The 19,336-nt window shown below is 40.9% G+C and overlaps 1 protein-coding gene and 1 long non-coding RNA gene across 2 annotated transcripts in view; both read left to right on the forward strand.

Annotated features, from left to right (window-relative positions):
- LOC138966026 (transmembrane protein 65-like) overlaps window positions 1-10,603 on the forward strand; it is a 56,047-nt gene extending 45,444 nt beyond the window's left edge. Inside the window, exons 5-8 of the mRNA XM_070338115.1 lie at window positions 103-157; window positions 2,769-2,811; window positions 5,433-5,538; window positions 6,610-10,603. Coding sequence (XP_070194216.1) covers window positions 103-157; window positions 2,769-2,811; window positions 5,433-5,538; window positions 6,610-6,759 — 354 coding nt within the window. The 3' untranslated portion in view covers window positions 6,760-10,603. The remainder of the gene's footprint in view (window positions 1-102; window positions 158-2,768; window positions 2,812-5,432; window positions 5,539-6,609) is intronic.
- Window positions 10,604-12,192: 1,589 nt separating this feature from the next.
- On the forward strand, window positions 12,193-14,224 carry LOC138966027 (uncharacterized). Its single transcript, XR_011455575.1, has 2 exons — window positions 12,193-12,383; window positions 13,734-14,224. It is a non-coding gene; the product is annotated as an uncharacterized lncRNA (long non-coding RNA).
- Window positions 14,225-19,336: the final 5,112 nt, after the last annotated feature.

The raw sequence follows: 19,336 nt of genomic DNA on the forward strand, positions 1-19,336 counted from the left end.
TTTTAATGATGGAGATTTGCAGCTGTAGGAAACAAGGAGTCAAAGATTAGAGTCAAGGAGAAGACATGATTGACTAATTGGCACCATTGTTCTCCTCTACAGGGAGAGTACATTGATGTCACACTGGGTGCTGCATTTGGTATTTCTACAATGGCAGGTGAGTTTTTGTGTTGAAGTTGTGTGTGCAGGAAGTAAGACATCAAGGAGAGCAGAAAAAAACACGAAATAGTGCCTGCAACCATGCACTCACAAGCACGTATGTACGCATATACACGCACTCACATGCATGCACGCAGGCACACAGACACACACACATATGCACACACACACACACACACACACACACACACACACACACACACACACACACACACACACACACACACACACACACACACACAGAGAGAGAGAAACATGTACGCACATGCAAGTCACAGAAACGCATACACAAAGACACACAAGCGCACACACACGTGTACATACATGTACACACACACACACACACACACACACTGAAACACACACACACTAGCCAGCACACACACTCACACAGAGAAATATGTACCCACATGCACACACAGAAACGCATACACAAATGCGCACACACACACATGTAAACGCACGCATACATATACACACATACAGAAACACACACACACACTGAAACACACACACACACTAGCCAGCACGCACACACACACTGAAACACACACACACTCTGAAACACACACACACACTGAAACACACACACACACTGAAACACACACACACACTGAAACACACACACACACTAGCCAGCACGCACACGCACACAGGCACGCACACATGCAAAATAGAAACACACTCAAATGAAAATGCTAGATTTAGATCTGGGAGGTGTATGGTGATTATCAGATATATACTAACAGATGTTGCCAGTACATCTATATTATTAGAAAGTCTCTCTCCACCTGTTGATCACATTTTTGATGACCTATATCTCTGGTTTTTATCATGCAAGTCATCTGAAATGTGGCATGACATTTGGTATCCCTATGGCATATCTGTGCAAGAAACTTTCTATCATTTGTTATTCAAACCCTGGAATCATAAACGATTAAGCAGAAACGCCATTTTCTTTCACTTATTGCTCAAGGATGTTTTGGCCGACTCAACTTCAATTTGACTTGAACTTATATATGACGTATATGGCAAATCCATGCATTGAATTCCAGACACATCGGTCAAGACATACCTGAGCTGTAAGCAGAAGAATGCACCCATGAGCGCTTTAACGCCATACATTTTACTGAGAACTCCACACAGTACGAGCAGGCGAGCGCTTTAACGCCATACATTTTACTGAGAACTCCACACAGTACGAGCAGGCGAGCGCTTTAACGCCATACATTTTACTGAGAACTCCACACAGTACGAGCAGGCGAGCGCTTTAACGCCATACATTTTACTGAGAACTCCACACAGTACGAGCAGACGAGCTCTTTATCGCCATACATTTTACTGAGAACTCCACACAGTACGAGCAGACGAGCTCTTTATCGCCATACATTTTACTGAGAACTCCACACAGTACGAGCAGACGAGCTCTTTATCGCCATACATTTTACTGAGAACTCCACACAGTACGAGCAGACGAGCTCTTTATCGCCATACATTTTACTGAGAACTCCACACAGTACGAGCAGACGAGCTCTTTATCGCCATACATTTTACTGAGAACTCCACACAGTACGAGCAGACGAGCTCTTAATCGCCATACATTTTACTGAGAACTCCACACAGTACGAGCAGACGAGCTCTTTAACGCCATACATTTTACTGAGAACTCCACACAGTACGAGCAGGCGAGCGCTTTAACGCCATACATTTTACTGAGAACTCCACACAGTACGAGCAGACAAGCTCTTTAACGCCATACATTTTACTGAGAACTCCACACAGTACGAGCAGGCGAGCGCTTTAACGCCATACATTTGACTGAGAACTCCACACAGTACGAGCAGGCGAGCTCTTTATCGCCATACATTTTACTGAGAACTCCACACAGTACGAGCAGGCGAGCTCTTTATCGCCATACATTTGACTGAGTCTACAATCCACCAAGCTGAAAATGGGAACCTGTCCCTATACAGGGATGGAGAAAACTTTCCCAGCAGGTGTGATACAGTGGAACCTCCCTTTGACGGGCGTGGTGGTAAGACGTCAGCCTCCTAATCGTGAGTTCGAATCCCGGTCGCTGCCGCCTGGTGGGTTAAGAGTGGAGATTTTTCTGATCTCCCAGGTCAACTTATGTGCAGACCTGCTAGTGACTTAACCCCCTTCGTGTGTACACGCAAACACAAGACCAAGTGCGCACGAAAAATATCCTGTAATCCATGTCAGAGTTCGGTGGGTTATAGAAACATGAAAATACCCAGCATGCCTCCCCCGAAATTGGCGTTTGCTGCCTGAATGGCGGGGTAAAAATGGCCATACACATAAAAATCCACTCGTGCGAAAAACATGAGTGAACGTGGGAGTCTAAGCCCATGAACGAAGAAGAAGAAGAAGAAGAAGCTCCCTTTCAAGATCTCTAATAATCTTAGAAAATCAGGTCTTAAATGGGAGGGAGTGTTGGAACTAAAGTGGAAGTCAATTTACAGATACTTTGAAAAGAAAATGTGCAAAAGTAAGTTCCTAAAAGGGAAGGAATATTTTAAAAGGGATGTTCCCCTGTACACAAGCAATCTCATTTGTTGCCATGGAAATATTTGTGTGATCTGTTTCAGCTGCTGGGTTTGGGAACATGATCTCAGATGTGGCAGGTGTTGGGTGAGTAGTTCAGCATAAATAGTGTGTGTGTTTGTGTGTGTGTGTGTTTGTGTGTGTGTGTGTATGGGTGGGTGTGTGTTTGTGTGTGTATGGGTGGGTGTGTGTTTGTGTGTGTGTGGGGGGTGGGGGTGTTTGAGTGTTAAGTTTCTGCTGTTGTTTTTGTCATTGCTTTATCTGTGTGTGTATGTGTGTTTGTGTGTGTGTGTGTGTATGGGTGGGTGTGGGTTTGTGTGTGTGTGTGTGGGGGGGAGTGTTAAGTTTCTGCTGTTGTTTTTGTCATTGCTTTATCTCTGTGTGTGTGTGTGTGTGTGTGTGTGTGTGTGTGTGTGTGTGTGTGGGGTTCGAGTGTTAAGTTTCTGCTGTTGTTTTTGTCATTGCTTTATCTGTGTGTGTGTGTTCGAGTGTTCAAGTTTAAGTTTCTGCTGTTAATTTTGGTCATTGCTTTATCTGTGTGTGTGTGTGTGTGCGGGTTGCTGCTGTTGGTTTTGTCATTTTTTATATTTAGTCAAGTTTTGACTAAATATTTTAACATCGAGGGGGAATCGAAACGAGGGTCGTGGTGTATGTGCGTGTGTGCGTGTGTGTGTGTGTGTAGAGCGATTCAGACTAAACTACTGGACCGATCTTTATGAAATTTGACATGAGAGTTCCTGGGTATGATATCCTCAGACGTTTTTTTCATTTTTTTGAGTCACTTGAGAAAAAGTGACTATGTAATCGGTCAGTGTTAGTCTGTCCGGCCGGCCGTCGGCCGGCCGTCCGTAGACACCACCTTAACGTTGGACTTTTCTCGGAAACTATCAAAGCGATCGGGCTCATATTTTGTTTAGTCGTGACCTCCAATGACCTCTACACTTTAACGATGGTTTCGTTGACCTTTGACCTTTTTCAAGGTCACAGGTCAGCGTCAAAGGAAAAATTAGACATTTTATATCTTTGACAAAGTTCATCGGATGTGATTGAAACTTTGTAGGATTATTCTTTACATCAAAGTATTTACATCTGTAGCCTTTTACGAACGTTATCAGAAAAACAAGGGAGATAACTAGCCTTTTCTGTTCGGCAACACACAACTTAACGTTGGGCTTTTCTCGGAAACTATAAAAGTGACCGGGCTCAAATTTTATGTGAACGTGACTCATTGTGTTGTGAATAGCAATTTCTTCCTGTCCATCTGATGCCTCATATAATATTCAGAACTGCGAAAGTGACTCGATCGAGCGTTTGCTCTTCTTGTTGATAAATGTCTTTGATGACGTCATATCCGGCTTTTCGTGAAAGTTGAGGCGGCACTGTCACGCCCTCATTTTTCAACCAAATTGGTTGAAATTTTGGTCAAGTAATCTTCGACGAAGCCCGGGGTTCGGTATTGCATTTCAGCTTGGTGGCTTAAAAATTAATTAATGACTTTGGTCATTAAAAATCGGAAAATTGTAAAAAAAAATAAAAATTTATAAAACGATCCAAATTTACGTTTATCTTATTCTCCATCATTTGCTGATTCCAAAAACATATAAATATGTTATATTCGGATTAAAAACAAGCTCTGAAAATTAAATATATAAAAATTATTATCAAAATTAAATTGTCCAAATCAATTTAAAAACACTTTCATCTTATTCCTTGTCGGTTCCTGATTCCAAAAACATATAGATATGATATGTTTGGATTAAAAACACGCTCAGAAAGTTAAAACAAAGAGAGGTACAGAAAAGCGTGCTATCCTTCTTAGCGCAACTACTACCCCGCTCTTCTTGTCAATTTCACTGCCTTTGCCATGAGCGGTGGACTGACGATGCTACGAGTATACGGTCTTGCTGAAAAATGGCATTGCGTTCAGTTTCATTCTGTGAGTTCGACAGCTACTTGACTAAATATTGTATTTTCGCCTTACGCGACTTGTTTTATCATATTACGTTTTGTACTTTTTATTACATTAGTCTTGCACAAGTTCTACTTTTATCTGGTCAGGATGTAAGCTGTTTGTGTACATTAGTTTTTGTTAATGTGCATGTTTGTCCACACACACCAGAGAGAAAGAGCATATGCATGTGTGTGTTTGTCTGTCTGTCTGTCTCTCTCTCTCTCCATCGGTGCATCTCTGCATGCATGACTTATGTGTGTGTGTCTCTGTGTGTGCATGTCTATGTATATGAGTCTGAGTGTGTCAGTGTGTATCACTGTTCAATTGAGTCTTTGTGCATGCTACTGTCAAACATGTTTGTCACCTGAGTGTGTCAGTGTGTATCACTGTTCAATTGAGTCTTTGTGCATGCTACTGTCAAACATGTTTGTCACCTGAGTGTGTCAGTGTGTATCACTGTTGAATTGAGTCTTTGTGCATGCTACTGTCAAACATGTTTGTCACCTGAGTGTGTCAGTGTGTATCACTGTTGAATTGAGTCTTTGTGCATGCTACTGTCAAACATGTTTGTCACCTGAGTGTGTCAGTGTGTATCACTGTTGAATTGAGTCTTTGTGCATGCTACTGTCAGACATGTTTGTCACCTGAGTGTGTCAGTGTGTATCACTGTTCAATTGAGTCTTTGTGCATGCTACTGTCAAACATGTGTGTTACCTGAGTGTAATTCAGATAATGATCATAACTATCTCCTCTGTAGGTCTGCCTATTATGTGGAGTCCTTCGTGGCCAAGTTTGGGGTTCGAGCCCCACATCTCACTCCCGACCAGGTGGATATGAAGTCCACACGCTGGGCGTCTAGCATGGTAAGAAATACAGTGGGTCCACACGCTGGGCGTCTAGCACGGTAAGAAATACAGTGGGTCCACACGCTGGGCGTCTAGCACGGTAAGAAATACAGTGGGTCCACACGCTGGGCGTCTAGCATGGTAAGAAATACAGTGGGTCCACACGCTGGGCGTCTAGCATGGTAAGAAATACAGTGGGTCCACACGCTGGGCGTCTAGCATGGTAAGAAATACAGTGGGTCCACACGCTGGGCGTCTAGCATGGTAAGAAATACAGTGGGTCCACACGCTGGGCGTCTAGCATGGTAAGAAATACAGTGGGTCCACACGCTGGGCGTCTAGCATGGTAAGAAATACAGTGGGTCCACACGCTGGGCGTCTAGCATGGTAAGAAATACAGTGGGTCCACACGCTGGGCGTCTAGCATGGTAAGAAATACAGTGGGTCCACACGCTGGGCGTCTAGCATGGTAAGAAATACAGTGGAACCCCCTTTTAAAACCTCCACAAATCTGAGAAAATCACATCTTAACAAGGAGGGAGTCTTAAAATGGGGTAAATTAAAGGAGGTAATGAACAAAAAGTCTGAGAAAACAGGGTCTTAAAAGGGAGGAAGTCTTAAATGGGGGAGGGGGAGGGGGGGCTTACAAGGGGGGGTTCAACTATACCTGTTGTAGGGTTTACTGGTTTACCTGCCTATCTGTGCATGTGATATGTAAGACAATTTACAGGAGATTTATTTGTGTTGGGGGAGGGATGGGGGCGGGACTAGACATTGAGGTGAGACAGCAGGATGGTCGATTCAGGTTTAGTGTCTGCGTGCATGTGTGTGTGTCAGTGTGTGTGTGTGTTTTTGTGTGGTCTGTGCGTGTGTGGATGGATGATAACCCTACAACAGGTGAAGCAGTAATGACAAAATGATTTCATGACAGAAAAGTGACTCACTGACTGACTACCCCATAATCTATGTGCCTTACAAAGTGACCAACCCACCATTATAATATATTACTGTATATGCGCTCAACACACATCCACAAACCCAATGGAAGGCCAGTAACTCTTACACCTTTATCTCTCTTTCTCTTCTCAGGGCAAAGTGATAGGCGTCGCTATTGGCTGCTTCCTTGGAATGTGTCCGCTCTTCTTCTTCAAGAACGATCGGAAAGAAAAGGAGGAGGCAAAGAAAGAGGAAGAGGCGGAAAAAGAAGAAAGCGACAAAATGGCGGCGAAAGCGTCATAACTGATGACAGGGAGGGAAAAGGAGGCTAGTGTGTGACGTAGCTGTTGTGAGAAATCATGGTGTATTTTCCCTCCTTTGATGCAGAGATCCAACTACTGCCTTCCACTGCCATCAAGATCAAAGCCATCATATCTGATTAAGTATCAATGTACAGTGGAACTTGCCCTGGCGACCACCTCTTGATAACCACCACCTGCCCATTACCATCACATCCCTGAAGGAGTTTTGTGCAATATAATTCACCTTTCCATAGCAACCATCTGTCTTTAACGACCTCGGGTGGTTAATTGTTATAGGCAGGTTCGACTGTAATATTACATGTATATCAGTTTGTGTTATTTAAGTATGTAAGGCGAGTGTGAATTTAAAATGATATTTTGTGTCATTATCTTTCTATCATTGCTGGGCGTTGTGGCTTTTGAATCATTAGCAATAATCAGAAAAGCTCTGTATCCAAAGAAACCAAAAAAATGAATAGCGATGAAGTCGCTGGAAATGCCATCGAATAAATGTTCTTCCATAAATGTCATCAGCTAGAACAACCTAAGTCCATTTTTGTGTCAGCTTGCTTTTATGAAAACTGCTTAGGAGAAGTTCATTAGAGTAACTAATTCTAACTGCTGGAGACTGCTTTATAGAGTGTTTGTTTCCAAAATAAAAGCCAGTCTTTAGTCAGACATTTGAGATAATGGATGTTTTAGGATTTGTTGGTTTTTGTCAGGGCTGGTCTGAAATTGAATCTGTTGATCATTTGATGGTGGCAACACATGGTTGTGTTTGAATCTGTTGATCATTTGATGGTGGCAACACAAGCATGGTTGTGTTTGAATCTGTTGATCATTTGATGGTGGCAACGCATGGTTGTGTTTGAATCTGTTGATCATTTGATGGTGGCAACACATGGTTGTGTTTGAATCTGTTGATCATTTGATGGTGGCAACGCATGGTTGTGTTTGAATCTGTTGACCATTTGATGGTGGCAACACATGGTTGTGTTTGAATCTGTTGATCATTTGATGGTGGCAACACATGGTTGTGTTTGAATCTGTTGATCATTTGATGGTGGCAACACATGGTTGTGTTTGAATCTGTTGATCATTTGATGGTGGCAACACAAGCATGGTTGTGTTTGAATCTGTTGATCATTTGATGGTGGCAACACATGGTTGTGTTTGAATCTGTTGATCATTTGATGGTGGCAACACATGGTTGTGTTTGAATCTGTTGATCATTTGATGGTGGCAACACATGGTTGTGAATACAGTGGAACCCCCTTTTTAAGACCCCCTAATTTAAGACTTCCTCCCTTTTAAGACCTTGTGTTGTCAGACTTTGTGTTCAGAATCTCTGTGCATTCACCCCCATTTTAAGACGCCCTCTTTTTTCAGACCCAATTTTCTCAGATTTGTAGAGGTCTTAAAGGGGGGATCCACCGTGCAGCATATTGATTGTACTACACATGACTGTACTACACATGACTGTACTACACATGACTGTACTACACATGACTGTACTACACATGACTGTACTACACATGACTGTACTACACATGACTGTACTACACATGACTGTACTACACATGACTGTACTACACATGACTGTACTACACATGACTGTACTACACATGACTGTACTACACATGACTGTACTACACATGATTGTACTACACATGATTGTACAAATCAAAACCACAATTTTTCGTGATATTGTGGAAAGGGAATATGTTGATCAGGCTGGTCTGTTCTGCCATAAAATATTCAAAACACAAAATTTGAAAGCAAAACAAACAAACAAAAAATTGTTAGCACTGAAGCATGTTTAGTTGTGTTCAGGAACATCAATCCAGCACTATTTTTGTTAATTATTATCCTTGTTCTTTTTTCTTTTGATGATGCACAATGTTGGCCTCGTGTTAACTTCAATTCTTTGACCTTGATATTTCAAACTGATTATTTGTTTTTATTTTCGATTCACTGAACAAAAAGTTTGATTCACAAGTGTAGAGGTTTCCAAAAGTTTTCACAAGTGTAAGTTACTTAGTTAGTTGCATGATTTATCTTTTTTTATTATTATATGTAGAAGAGTAGGTTAATGTGCCTATTAATATTCTTCTATTGTAATTTAATTTCGCAAAGTCAAAAGACAAATTTGAGGAGCAGAGTTAGAGATGTTCTATTTCTGTGGATCTAGTGCATCTAGGAGATACATGTATAAATAATGAGTGTTTCATTGTGATATTTTTTCTTTTTTTGTCTTTAATTGCTAACGAATCATTTCCAAAGGTGCGGGGTACTTTTATTAATCAGTGCATTTTGCTGTTGCTTGCATGCTGACCAACGAAACGCTGAAGTTTGAAAGGTTATCGGAATTGTTCTATTTAAAACCTATTTTTTCCTTTCAATTTATTGTTGAATTTGCTAGCAAGTTACGTACGGATTTTCATGTATCCTGCAAGATCATGTGATATTCTTCTGTTGGGTTGCACTTTTTGTCTGTCTGTGCGTTTGTGCGTTTGTGCGTGTGTGTGTGCGTGTGTGTGTGTGTTTGTGCGTGTGTATGTCTGTGGTAGAAACTTTAACATTTCCGAGTCTATGTGTGAGTGGTTATCCAAGACTATGGATAAAGCTCGCATAAGATTACGTCACGGTCAAAAGTGTTTGACGTCAATTAATGCATCATGACGGCATGCCTCCCTGTAGTCTTTCTCTCTCGCGTGGTGTGTGTGGTCTCGGTCATTGTTATTTTGAGCGGGCCGAGACTATTTGGCAGTCGTGTCCCTGTAAGTAGGCTGTCATGCAGACAGACAGATCTAGATCTAGTGTCTCTCTTTCTTGCACAGTGTCACCAATGCTTACTGTGTGTGTGTGTGTATGTGTGACGGAGTGATTGAGTTTGTGTTACTGTTTGTCGATTTCTTACGTGAGCCTTGAAGGCTTCGCCTCTTGTTGTTATTTGTTGTTGTGGCTTTTCTTTAGTTCTGCTAAGTTTTCATTTTATGCTTCATGATTGGTAAGTAGGCAGATACGTAGTATGTTGGACCAGTCTATTGTCAACCATGCCAGTTAATTTGTTATAATTTCTTTTGATTTCATAACCTTACTTTAAATTAGATTTTGATGATTTTTTGTCTTGCTGTTGTGAGTACTGTTGTTACAGAACCTGAATGTGTGTAGATTAGTCAAAACTTGTTATTTGTAGTATGTACATATATATACAATGTATTATGAACCCCAGGCCTGCACCAAATGGAAAGAGAGAGAGAGGAATGGTATGTGTGGGTGTGTGTGTAGATGTGTGTGTGTGTCTGTGTTTGTGTAAATGCATCTGTGTGTGTGTAGATGTGTGTGGCTTGTGTTTGTGTGTGCATGTGTGTGTGTGTGCGTTGATGGATCAGTGTTACTGTGCTCCCAGAGACAGCATAATTAATAATAGTACCCTGTTATGTCGACCATTACATGTACCTAGTTATGTATCCAGTTATTGCCTGGAAAACCCACGAAATCTGACCGGTGTATTTCATTAGTGTATGCCTTTCCAGCCAAGCTGTATTACTATAGAACAGTGCGCTTACAGTACAGTTACATGTGAAATTCATCTCATTTTCAGTAATCCTCTTTCCCTCTTGTCAAATCTCAGATTTTGATCACTTGAACTAGGCAAGTTAAGTGCAATGTTTGGTAGAATTTATCTTGCCTGAATTTCTCTCAGCACAGTGGTCAGTGTTGTTACAAGTTGACCAACACAAGTTCGGCTCATCACATCATATGATGACTTTATCACATAAAATTCTGATCTGTTTATTACATGCTCTCATTGCATTCTCTAGCCTGGTGTCGGACTTTTCTTCTTGCAGGGTTCGTACAGGTCATGGAAAACCTGGAAAGTCATGGAATTTGATTTTTAATTTTCCAGGCCTGGAAAGTCATGGAATTTCAATTCAAGTCATGGAAAGTCATGGAATTTAACAAAAATAAGAAAGAAAGAAAAATTAACCTTTAGCACGCCAGCGGCGATTTTCGTTGCCCAGCCATTCCCCCAGCGGCGATTTGCGTCGCCATCTTGAACACACGGCCATGCAGTACCGTGTTACACGGTACTGGCCGTGTGTTCAAGATGTTTGCGTCGCCAGCACAAGCCGACAAGGCTTGTTCGTATGACAACTTCTCGTTCGTATTTGCATACGAGAATAACGGTATTTTTAACGGCACTTGAGCCAAAGCGAGGCTCACTTCCTTCCGTTATCTCGTCGTGTCGTCTGCGCTGCATTTGAGTCGGTTTCGTTGAAGTTTTCTGCTTTTGTTTTTGCATCGATAAAGTACTTTAGCGCTTCGACAAGCAAGATGGAGGATGATGAGTTTGAAACTTTCTTTCGAGTTGTTTCTTGACAACAAAAAGTATGCAGAATTGGAACGAATTACCGAGGAAGATCTTCGCAATGAACTGTGTATCGCGGTGAAAAAAATGACAGTTCGTCAAGTCACAGTGACGGTTACGAAACGGAATTTACGAAAGTGCAGATGGATATAAACAGTGGCTGGTCCAGTTTAGTGAAATGACAGGACCGATAATCTGACTGAGTAGCAAATGCTTGACTTGCTTGTCGAAGAGACACTGCGTAGAAACTGACTCAAATTCAGTGCAAAGCAAGCCAGTGTGCAGGGATCGCGCTAGCTTTTTAAAAAACGCGTAAGTCATACGCAACGAAACGAAAAAAACGCGTCACGGACCAATATTTTTGCAAACTACGAAAACACGTACAGACACAAACAAAACACGCACGAAAGACTTAAAGACACTCCTTACCTAAATACGGCGAGTTTTCCTGTCGAACTCCGCGCACGCCTGTCGAATAACACCCCTGCTGTCTCCAACCTTCGGGCCTTGCGAGTTTGTTTCCCGCTCTAATACGACTAGACACACTTTCCGCCTTTTGGAAGCGCGAGATGGGAGAGCAGCTAATGTCTGTTTCATTATCCGACAAGACATTATCTGGTAATACCCTCGTTACGTTCGTTTGCGATACTTCGATGCAAAAAGAAACGGACTTTAGTTTTGACGCGCAGATTTCATGTGTGTCGTCACTTCTCGAGCCCTATAGTCAGTTTCAGGATCGGGTGATTATTAAGTCAGAGCAAAAGCGCTGCGTGAAGACAAGAAAAAGTTACAATATTTTTGCGTATGGCTTACGCGGCGCGGCGAAAAAAACGCGTCAGCGACTTTTAAAATGCGTCAAATTCGCAAAAATCGTGCGTAAACGCGATCCCTGAGTGTGACGTGTCAAAACTGGCAGTGACAAGACGTAAAAAGTTTGCGTGTTCGGAAATGGCGACCTGTGGATCTAGTCATGAAAAATGTTATTAATTGAGGCTCATGGAAAGTCATGAAAAAGTCATGGAATTTTGTTTCTAAAAACCAGTGGGGACCCTGTTCTTGTCCTAAAATGGAACCCGCTTTATCAGAAAACCCCAAATTCAAGACGCCCCCTTTTAAATTTCAGACCTTGATTATTCAGATTTTCTGTTCATAGCCCCTGCAAATTTACCTCCATTTTAAACATCCTTCCTTTTGAGACTTGTTTTTATCTGATAGTTTTATGTCGTCCGACAAGGGTTCCAATGTACTAGGTTCATGAGTCAGTGATCATGTTAGGTCGTCCGACAAGGGTTCCAGTGTACTAGGTTCATGAATCAGTGATCATGTTAGGTCGTCCGACAAGGGTTCCAGTGTACTAGGTTCATGAATCAGTGATCATGTTAGGTCGTCCGACAAGGGTTCCAGTGTACCAGGTTCATGAATCAGTGATCATGTTAGGTCGTCCGACAAGGGTTCCAGTGTACCAGGTTCATGAATCAGTGATCATGTTAGGTCGTCCGACAAGGGTTCCAGTGTACCAGGTTCATGAATCAATGATCATGTTAGGTCGTCCGACAAGGGTTCCAGTGTACTAGGTTCATGAATCAGTGATCATGTTAGGTCGTCCGACAAGGGTTCCAGTGTACCAGGTTCATGAATCAGTGATCATGTTAGGTCGTCCGACAAGGGTTCCAGTGTACTAGGTTCATGAATCAGTGATCATGTTAGGTCGTCCGACAAGGGTTCCAGTGTACCAGGTTCATGAATCAGTGATCATGTTAGGTCGTCCGACAAGGGTTCCAGTGTACCAGGTTCATGAATCAGTGATCATGTTAGGTCGTCCGACAAGGGTTCCAGTGTACCAGGTTCATGAATCAGTGATCATGTTAGGTCGTCCGACAAGGGTTCCAGTGTACCAGGTTCATGAATCAGTGATCATGTTAGGTCGTCCGACAAGGGTTCCAGTGTACCAGGTTCATGAATCAGTGATCATGTTAGGTCGTCCGACAAGGGTTCCAGTGTACCAGGTTCATGAATCAGTGATCATGTTAGGTCGTCCGACAAGGGTTCCAGTGTACCAGGTTCATGAATCAGTGATCATGTTAGGTCGTCCGACAAGGGTTCCAGTGTACCAGGTTCATGAATCAGTGATCATGTTAGGTCGTCCGACAAGGGTTCCAGTGTACCAGGTTCATGAATCAGTGATCATGTTAGGTCATCTGACAAGGGTTCCAGTGTACGAGGTTCATGAATCAGTGATCATGTTAGGTCGTCCGACAAGGGTTCCAGTGTACCAGGTTCATGAGTCAGTGATCATGTTAGGTCGTCCGACAAGGGTTCCAGTGTACTAGGTTCATGAATCAGTGATCATGTTAGGTCGTCCGACAAGGGTTCCAGTGTACTAGGTTCATGAATCAGTGATCATGTTAGGTCGTCCGACAAGGGTTCCAGTGTACTAGGTTCATGAATCAGTGATCATGTTAGGTCGTCCGACAAGGGTTCCAGTGTACTAGGTTCATGAATCAGTGATCATGTTAGGTCGTCCGACAAGGGTTCCAGTGTACTAGGTTCATGAATCAGTGATCATGTTAGGTCGTCCGACAAGGGTTCCAGTGTACTAGGTTCATGAATCAGTGATCATGTTAGCCATTTTACCTTCCCGTTCTAACTATGAATCAAATGTTAAAACCAGATACACGTACAGCACTGAGTAGTAGTTTACACTATGATTGAGTGACAACAAAATCCTTTGAAATTACATATAAACCGGTAGGTTTGACTTGTAGCGAGTTTTGTTTGGAGTATATTCAGATTTCACAAGGTAAAGTGCCATTAATTTCTGGTCAACATTGATCCTTGATGTAGTTGATCAACACAATCACACACAGTAGAATGTCATTTCATGCAAGATTTTTAGAACAAATCGCCAATTAGTTTTGCGTAGCATTTCTTTCTCTTTCTTCCTGCCTTTACTGGATTTGAGGTTATTTAATTTTTTTGCACAGTTATTGTCTTATGTCTGTAGTTTTACATGTATTTTTGAATAGTAGTTTCTGTCGTAATGTAACACAGCGTGTCAGTTACCTCCATAAAGATTACCTCTTTAATGCCATATTTAAAGTTTCATGGTTTTGTGTGCAAAAGAGCTGGTGTAAAACGTAATACATATGGCCATAGTTTTGTGTGCAAAAGAGCTGGTGTAAAACGTAATACATATGGCCATAGTTTTGTGTGCAAAAGAGCTGGTGTAAAACGTAATACATATGGCCATAGTTTTGTGTGCAAAAGAGCTGGTGTAAAACGTAATACATATGGCCATAGTTTTGTGTGCAAAAGAGCTGGTGTAAAACGTAATACATATGGCCATAGTTTTGTGTGCAAAAGAGCTGGTGTAAAACGTAATACATATGGCCATAGTTTTGTGTGCAAAAGAGCTGGGGTAAAACTCAATACATATGGCCATAGTTTTGTGTGCAAAAGAGCTGGTGTAAAACGTAATACATATGGCCATAGTTTTGTGTGCAAAAGAGCTGGTGTAAAACGTAATACATGTGGCCATAGTTTTGTGTGCAAAAGAGCTGGTGTAAAACGTAATACATATGGCCATAGTTTTGTCACGCAAGTGACCCAACTGTGTTTACAACTGTGTGCTGTGAGAAGTTAATTCTGACCTTGGTTTTCCCCCCATGTGTATAATACAGTACATGTCAAGCAACAAACACCATTTAAAGCAGAATTATAAAAGCTTCAGAACCTGTAGAAAACATTAGTTTTATTTTCATGTAACATGACATTTTTAAGAAATCACAAAAAGTACATATTTATCAAATTATAAAAATACAAAAAGATGTGTACAATATAGTTATGTAAACGAATGTAAAACTTTGTATCAGCATAGCATGATAGTACGTACGGTACATTTACTACTCAAAAATCTACACATAGTGCAACAATCATGAAAACTGTGACAATGTCATATTTACAAAATATCCAGAACTATTATTATTGGGTATTTAATCAGCCATATCATGAACCAAAATGTTCGTATCAATCAATGATAAACACAAATATGCGAATGTATAGATGCTTCTTGCGGATTATCTTTTTGACAAACTTCCTTTTCCAGGGTTGTGGTTTATTATATCATTTTCCCCTCCCTCTTATCCCCCCTTCTCCGTATTCCTTGAAAGAGTTGTGCAAATGCCTTTTTAATCGTGGAACTTAAATGTTACAATACAAGGAAACAGGCACAAATAATGTGCATAGAAGTGAAGTATGAGTTTTGGAAAATATGGATCATGTGCATTGTGAAACCAAAAGCCTAAGTGTGCATATGTGACCCTCCACCACGAAATGAGTCGCATGTCACCTTTGCATGATTTTCATATTTTTACATTTTCCTATAGAGTTTTTTATGCTCTATCCAGTGGTGAAAACCGTTTTAGAAAAGAGCGAAAACTGTTTGAGTTACAAGCCTGTGACTATGGTGACCCTCACACTGTTACTAGACACTCCCCGGACTTATGTTAAGCCTAGCGCAGAACCGCGCGAGGTGACATGCGACTCATTTCGTGGTGGAGGGTCACATATATACTAAAAGCAAAATCATAAGTTTGTTTAAAAACAAAATACATCAACAACGAAAGTATGAAACCTTGATGAACATCTGTAAAATGGAAGACTTTGTGCAGTGACAGCTCCATAGACCATCACTGAGTTTAAACAAGAACCTCAGCATGCCCGCACTTACAGAGAAGCATTCATGTTGGCAAGATGTCTTTGAGCCCCCGTCTCGTTGGGTCCCCGTCTCATTGGGCCCTCGTCTCGTTGGGCCCCCAAGTCTAAATATTATGACCTTTCAGGGTCAATGTCATTTAAAGGTCAAAGGGGGATTTAGGCATGCCGGCCTTCTTGTGAGTATTTACCAGTCCGTCGAAAGCTGACGAATTGAAATAATCTAAAGTAATGAGCTGCGTCTACATCCCATTACTGGATTGCGTAAATGTGTGTGCAGCCGCACTCGCCTAAACGAAACACGCTTAAGCAAAAAACTCGGATATCTGAAACCAAAATCAATATATTTCGTCACGGCTATAATTATCCTACGGAAACGAACACGTCACCTGTTTTTGAGTATGCGGGGAAACTGATGACGTGTGCCCCATGTTTTGCAGGCGCCATTGTTTGGACAGAAAGACTGGTGTGCGTGAATTAGGTGGTGGGTTCAGGGTTAGAGATGGGATGGCCGAGGGAGGGTCTGTGATGGTTTACGGGAGGCTTACTGTGCCTTTAACGTGGAGGGGTTGTACCTTTGCATTGCTGAAATACAGAATATACCGTTCAGGCTTGTTTATTATGCTGGGGGCCCAAAGAGACGGGGGCCCAATGACACGTTTTGTTATTGCTACAAAAAGTGTGGGGGCCCAATGAAACGGGGACCCAATGAGACGGGGGCCTAAAGAGACGGGGGCCCAATGACACGTTTTGTTATTGCTACAAAAAATGTGTGGGGGCGCAAAGGGCAAACCCCTTCATGTTTACACCGATAAAACCTTTGTAAATAATACACTTTTGTGTGTGTGGAGCTCCATTACGTGATCATATTTTTGAACCTCGTGTCTCCATTTTGCCTGTATATTCCAACCTTGCCAATGAAGTGTTGTGCCTTTGGGGTGTACTGACAAAATTGCCATAAAGTGTTGTTGAAAAATATAATGCACTTTGGTGGTTTGATTTGTGTATGATTTATCCTTTTACACACCAAAAACCCTCATCACATTCTTGGAAGTTTGATTTGGTTGGTGTCTCTGCAAAGTTGTGTCTGATTGGATTTGTTTAAACATTACCTACCTAGTATGATCGCTGTCATGCTTTAATAAAGTAAACAGAATGCTATGAAAACTTTATAGAGTTTTAGAATCTTGATCAATTTGAATAGGCTGAACGTATTTGGTATCTAGAATATTTACACAAAAGTGTATGATTGTGGAATTTATTTTTTAAACACGGCTGATTGTCTCAATAACATTGGGGGTGGGGGGGATGTGTATGTAAACGCTGAAATCTTGGATGAATTCCTGTGCTATTTTTCAAATATTTGTACATGTACCGGTAATCCACACAACAATGATTTCTCTGCCTTGCCTTTGTTGTGAGTATTTAGTACTGGTATTGACTACATGTATCCTAAAATTGAGATCAGTAACAGTAAAAAGTAGGTGATATAGTAAAGACAAATGTGAAATTTAAAAAAAAGTGAAACCTGTATCTTTAAATGATTGAGATTAGTGTTGTTTTTGTTAGTGCCTTTTGCCCAAATTCAGGCGTTATTTAAACTCACATGTATGGTACATGTAATACACTTCCCTAATCTTATTGTTGTAGAATTACATGTTCAACATGTATCACCTTTCGCAATGAAAATAAAGGTTCACAGATCTTCCCCAATTCCTTGGCAGTAATCGTCAACATATCACAACATTAAATTTGATGTGATGAAAAATTATAGTTGAAGCCATTTTTATATTTAGTCAAGTTTTGACTAAATATTTTAACATCGAGGGGGAATCGAAACGAGGGTCGTGGTGTATTTGCGTGTGTCTGTGTGTGTGTGTGTGTGTGTGTGTGTGTGTGTGTGTGTGTGTATGTAGAGCGATTCAGACTAAACTACTGGACCGATCTTTATGAAATTTGACATGAGAGTTCCTGGGTATGAAATCCCCGAACGTTTTTTTCATTTTTTTGATAAATGTCTTTGATGACGTCATATCCGGCTTTTCGTGAAAGTTGAGGCGGCACTGTCACGCCCTCATTTTTCAACCAAATTGGTTGAAATTTTGGTCAAGTAATCTTCGACGAAGCCCGGACTTCGGTATTGCATTTCAGCTTGGTGGCTTAAAAATTAATTAATGACTTTGGTCATTAAAAATCTAAAAATTGTAAAAAAAAAATAACAATTTATAAAACGATCCAAATTTACGTTTATTTTATTCTCCATCATTTGCTGATTCCAGAAACATATAAATATGTTATATTCGGATTAAAAACAAGCTCTGAAAATTAAATATATAAAAATTATTATCAAAATTAAATTGTCCAAATCAATTTAAAAACACTTTCATCTTATTCCTTGTCGGTTCCTGATTCCAAAAACATATAGATATGATATGTTTGGATTAAAAACACGCTCAGAAAGTTAAAACAAAGAGAGGTACAGAAAAGCGTGCTATCCTTCTTAGCGCAACTACTACCCCGCTCTTCTTGTCAATTTCACTGCCTTTGCCATGAGCGGTGGACTGACGATGCTACGAGTATACGGTCTTGCTGAAAAATGGCATTGCGTTCAGTTTCATTCTGTGACTTCGACAGCTACTTGACTAAATATTGTATTTTCGCCTTACGCGACTTGTTTTCTGTTGTGTCTGTAAGAAGGTGTGATTTTTTGTGATGCACCAAGAGAGAAAAGAACTCGCTGAACTTAGCTGGGAAATGAGTATGGGATATGGTTTTATCATCTGTGTTAGTTTGGACTGGTTTGTTGTAGAAGTCGCTGGACATGCGTGTTTTTCTTGTGGACTTTATATGCCATCAAAGGGCAGTATTAATGACCTGGGTTAGAGGATTGTCTTTAGAGTTTGTGTGTGTTTCTGTTTTTGTTTAATTTTTATTTTTTTATTTTTTATTTTTATTACTACACACACCAACACTGTCCCTTGTTTCCCCTTTTTCGTGTTTCATTTTTAAAAGTTACAACATGTACTGCTTTTGGGGAGCTTGTGATATGTGTGATGTTTTGTGGAAACTGTTCCTCCAAAGGCACAGCGTTTGTCAGCATTTTTGGTTGAGTTTTGTACATGTAGTTGATTTTAGCTTTAGAAAACCAATGACATCAAGACACAAAACAAAACAAAAAAATAAAAACCTGCATCATGATTCTAGAGTAAAACGGACAAATGTAACAAATGTACTGATGTTAGAAATCGTATTGTTGTTTGCAGTGGATTAATCATTAGACTCAACTTGTAGAAAAGTTTGGTTATTTTTTTCAAAGCTAATTTTATTAAGGAATTATGAATTGTAGAGTTGAAAGGAAAACGGGGTTATAAAACCTGGCAGTGTACACAGCCGAATATGCATTAATGAACACAAAAGCAATAAGTATACACACACACACTCACACACACACACACACACACACACACACACACACACATATATTAACACA

Source organism: Littorina saxatilis, linkage group LG5 (genome assembly GCF_037325665.1).
Source record: "Littorina saxatilis isolate snail1 linkage group LG5, US_GU_Lsax_2.0, whole genome shotgun sequence".
Taxonomy (NCBI): Eukaryota; Metazoa; Mollusca; class Gastropoda; order Littorinimorpha; family Littorinidae; genus Littorina; species Littorina saxatilis.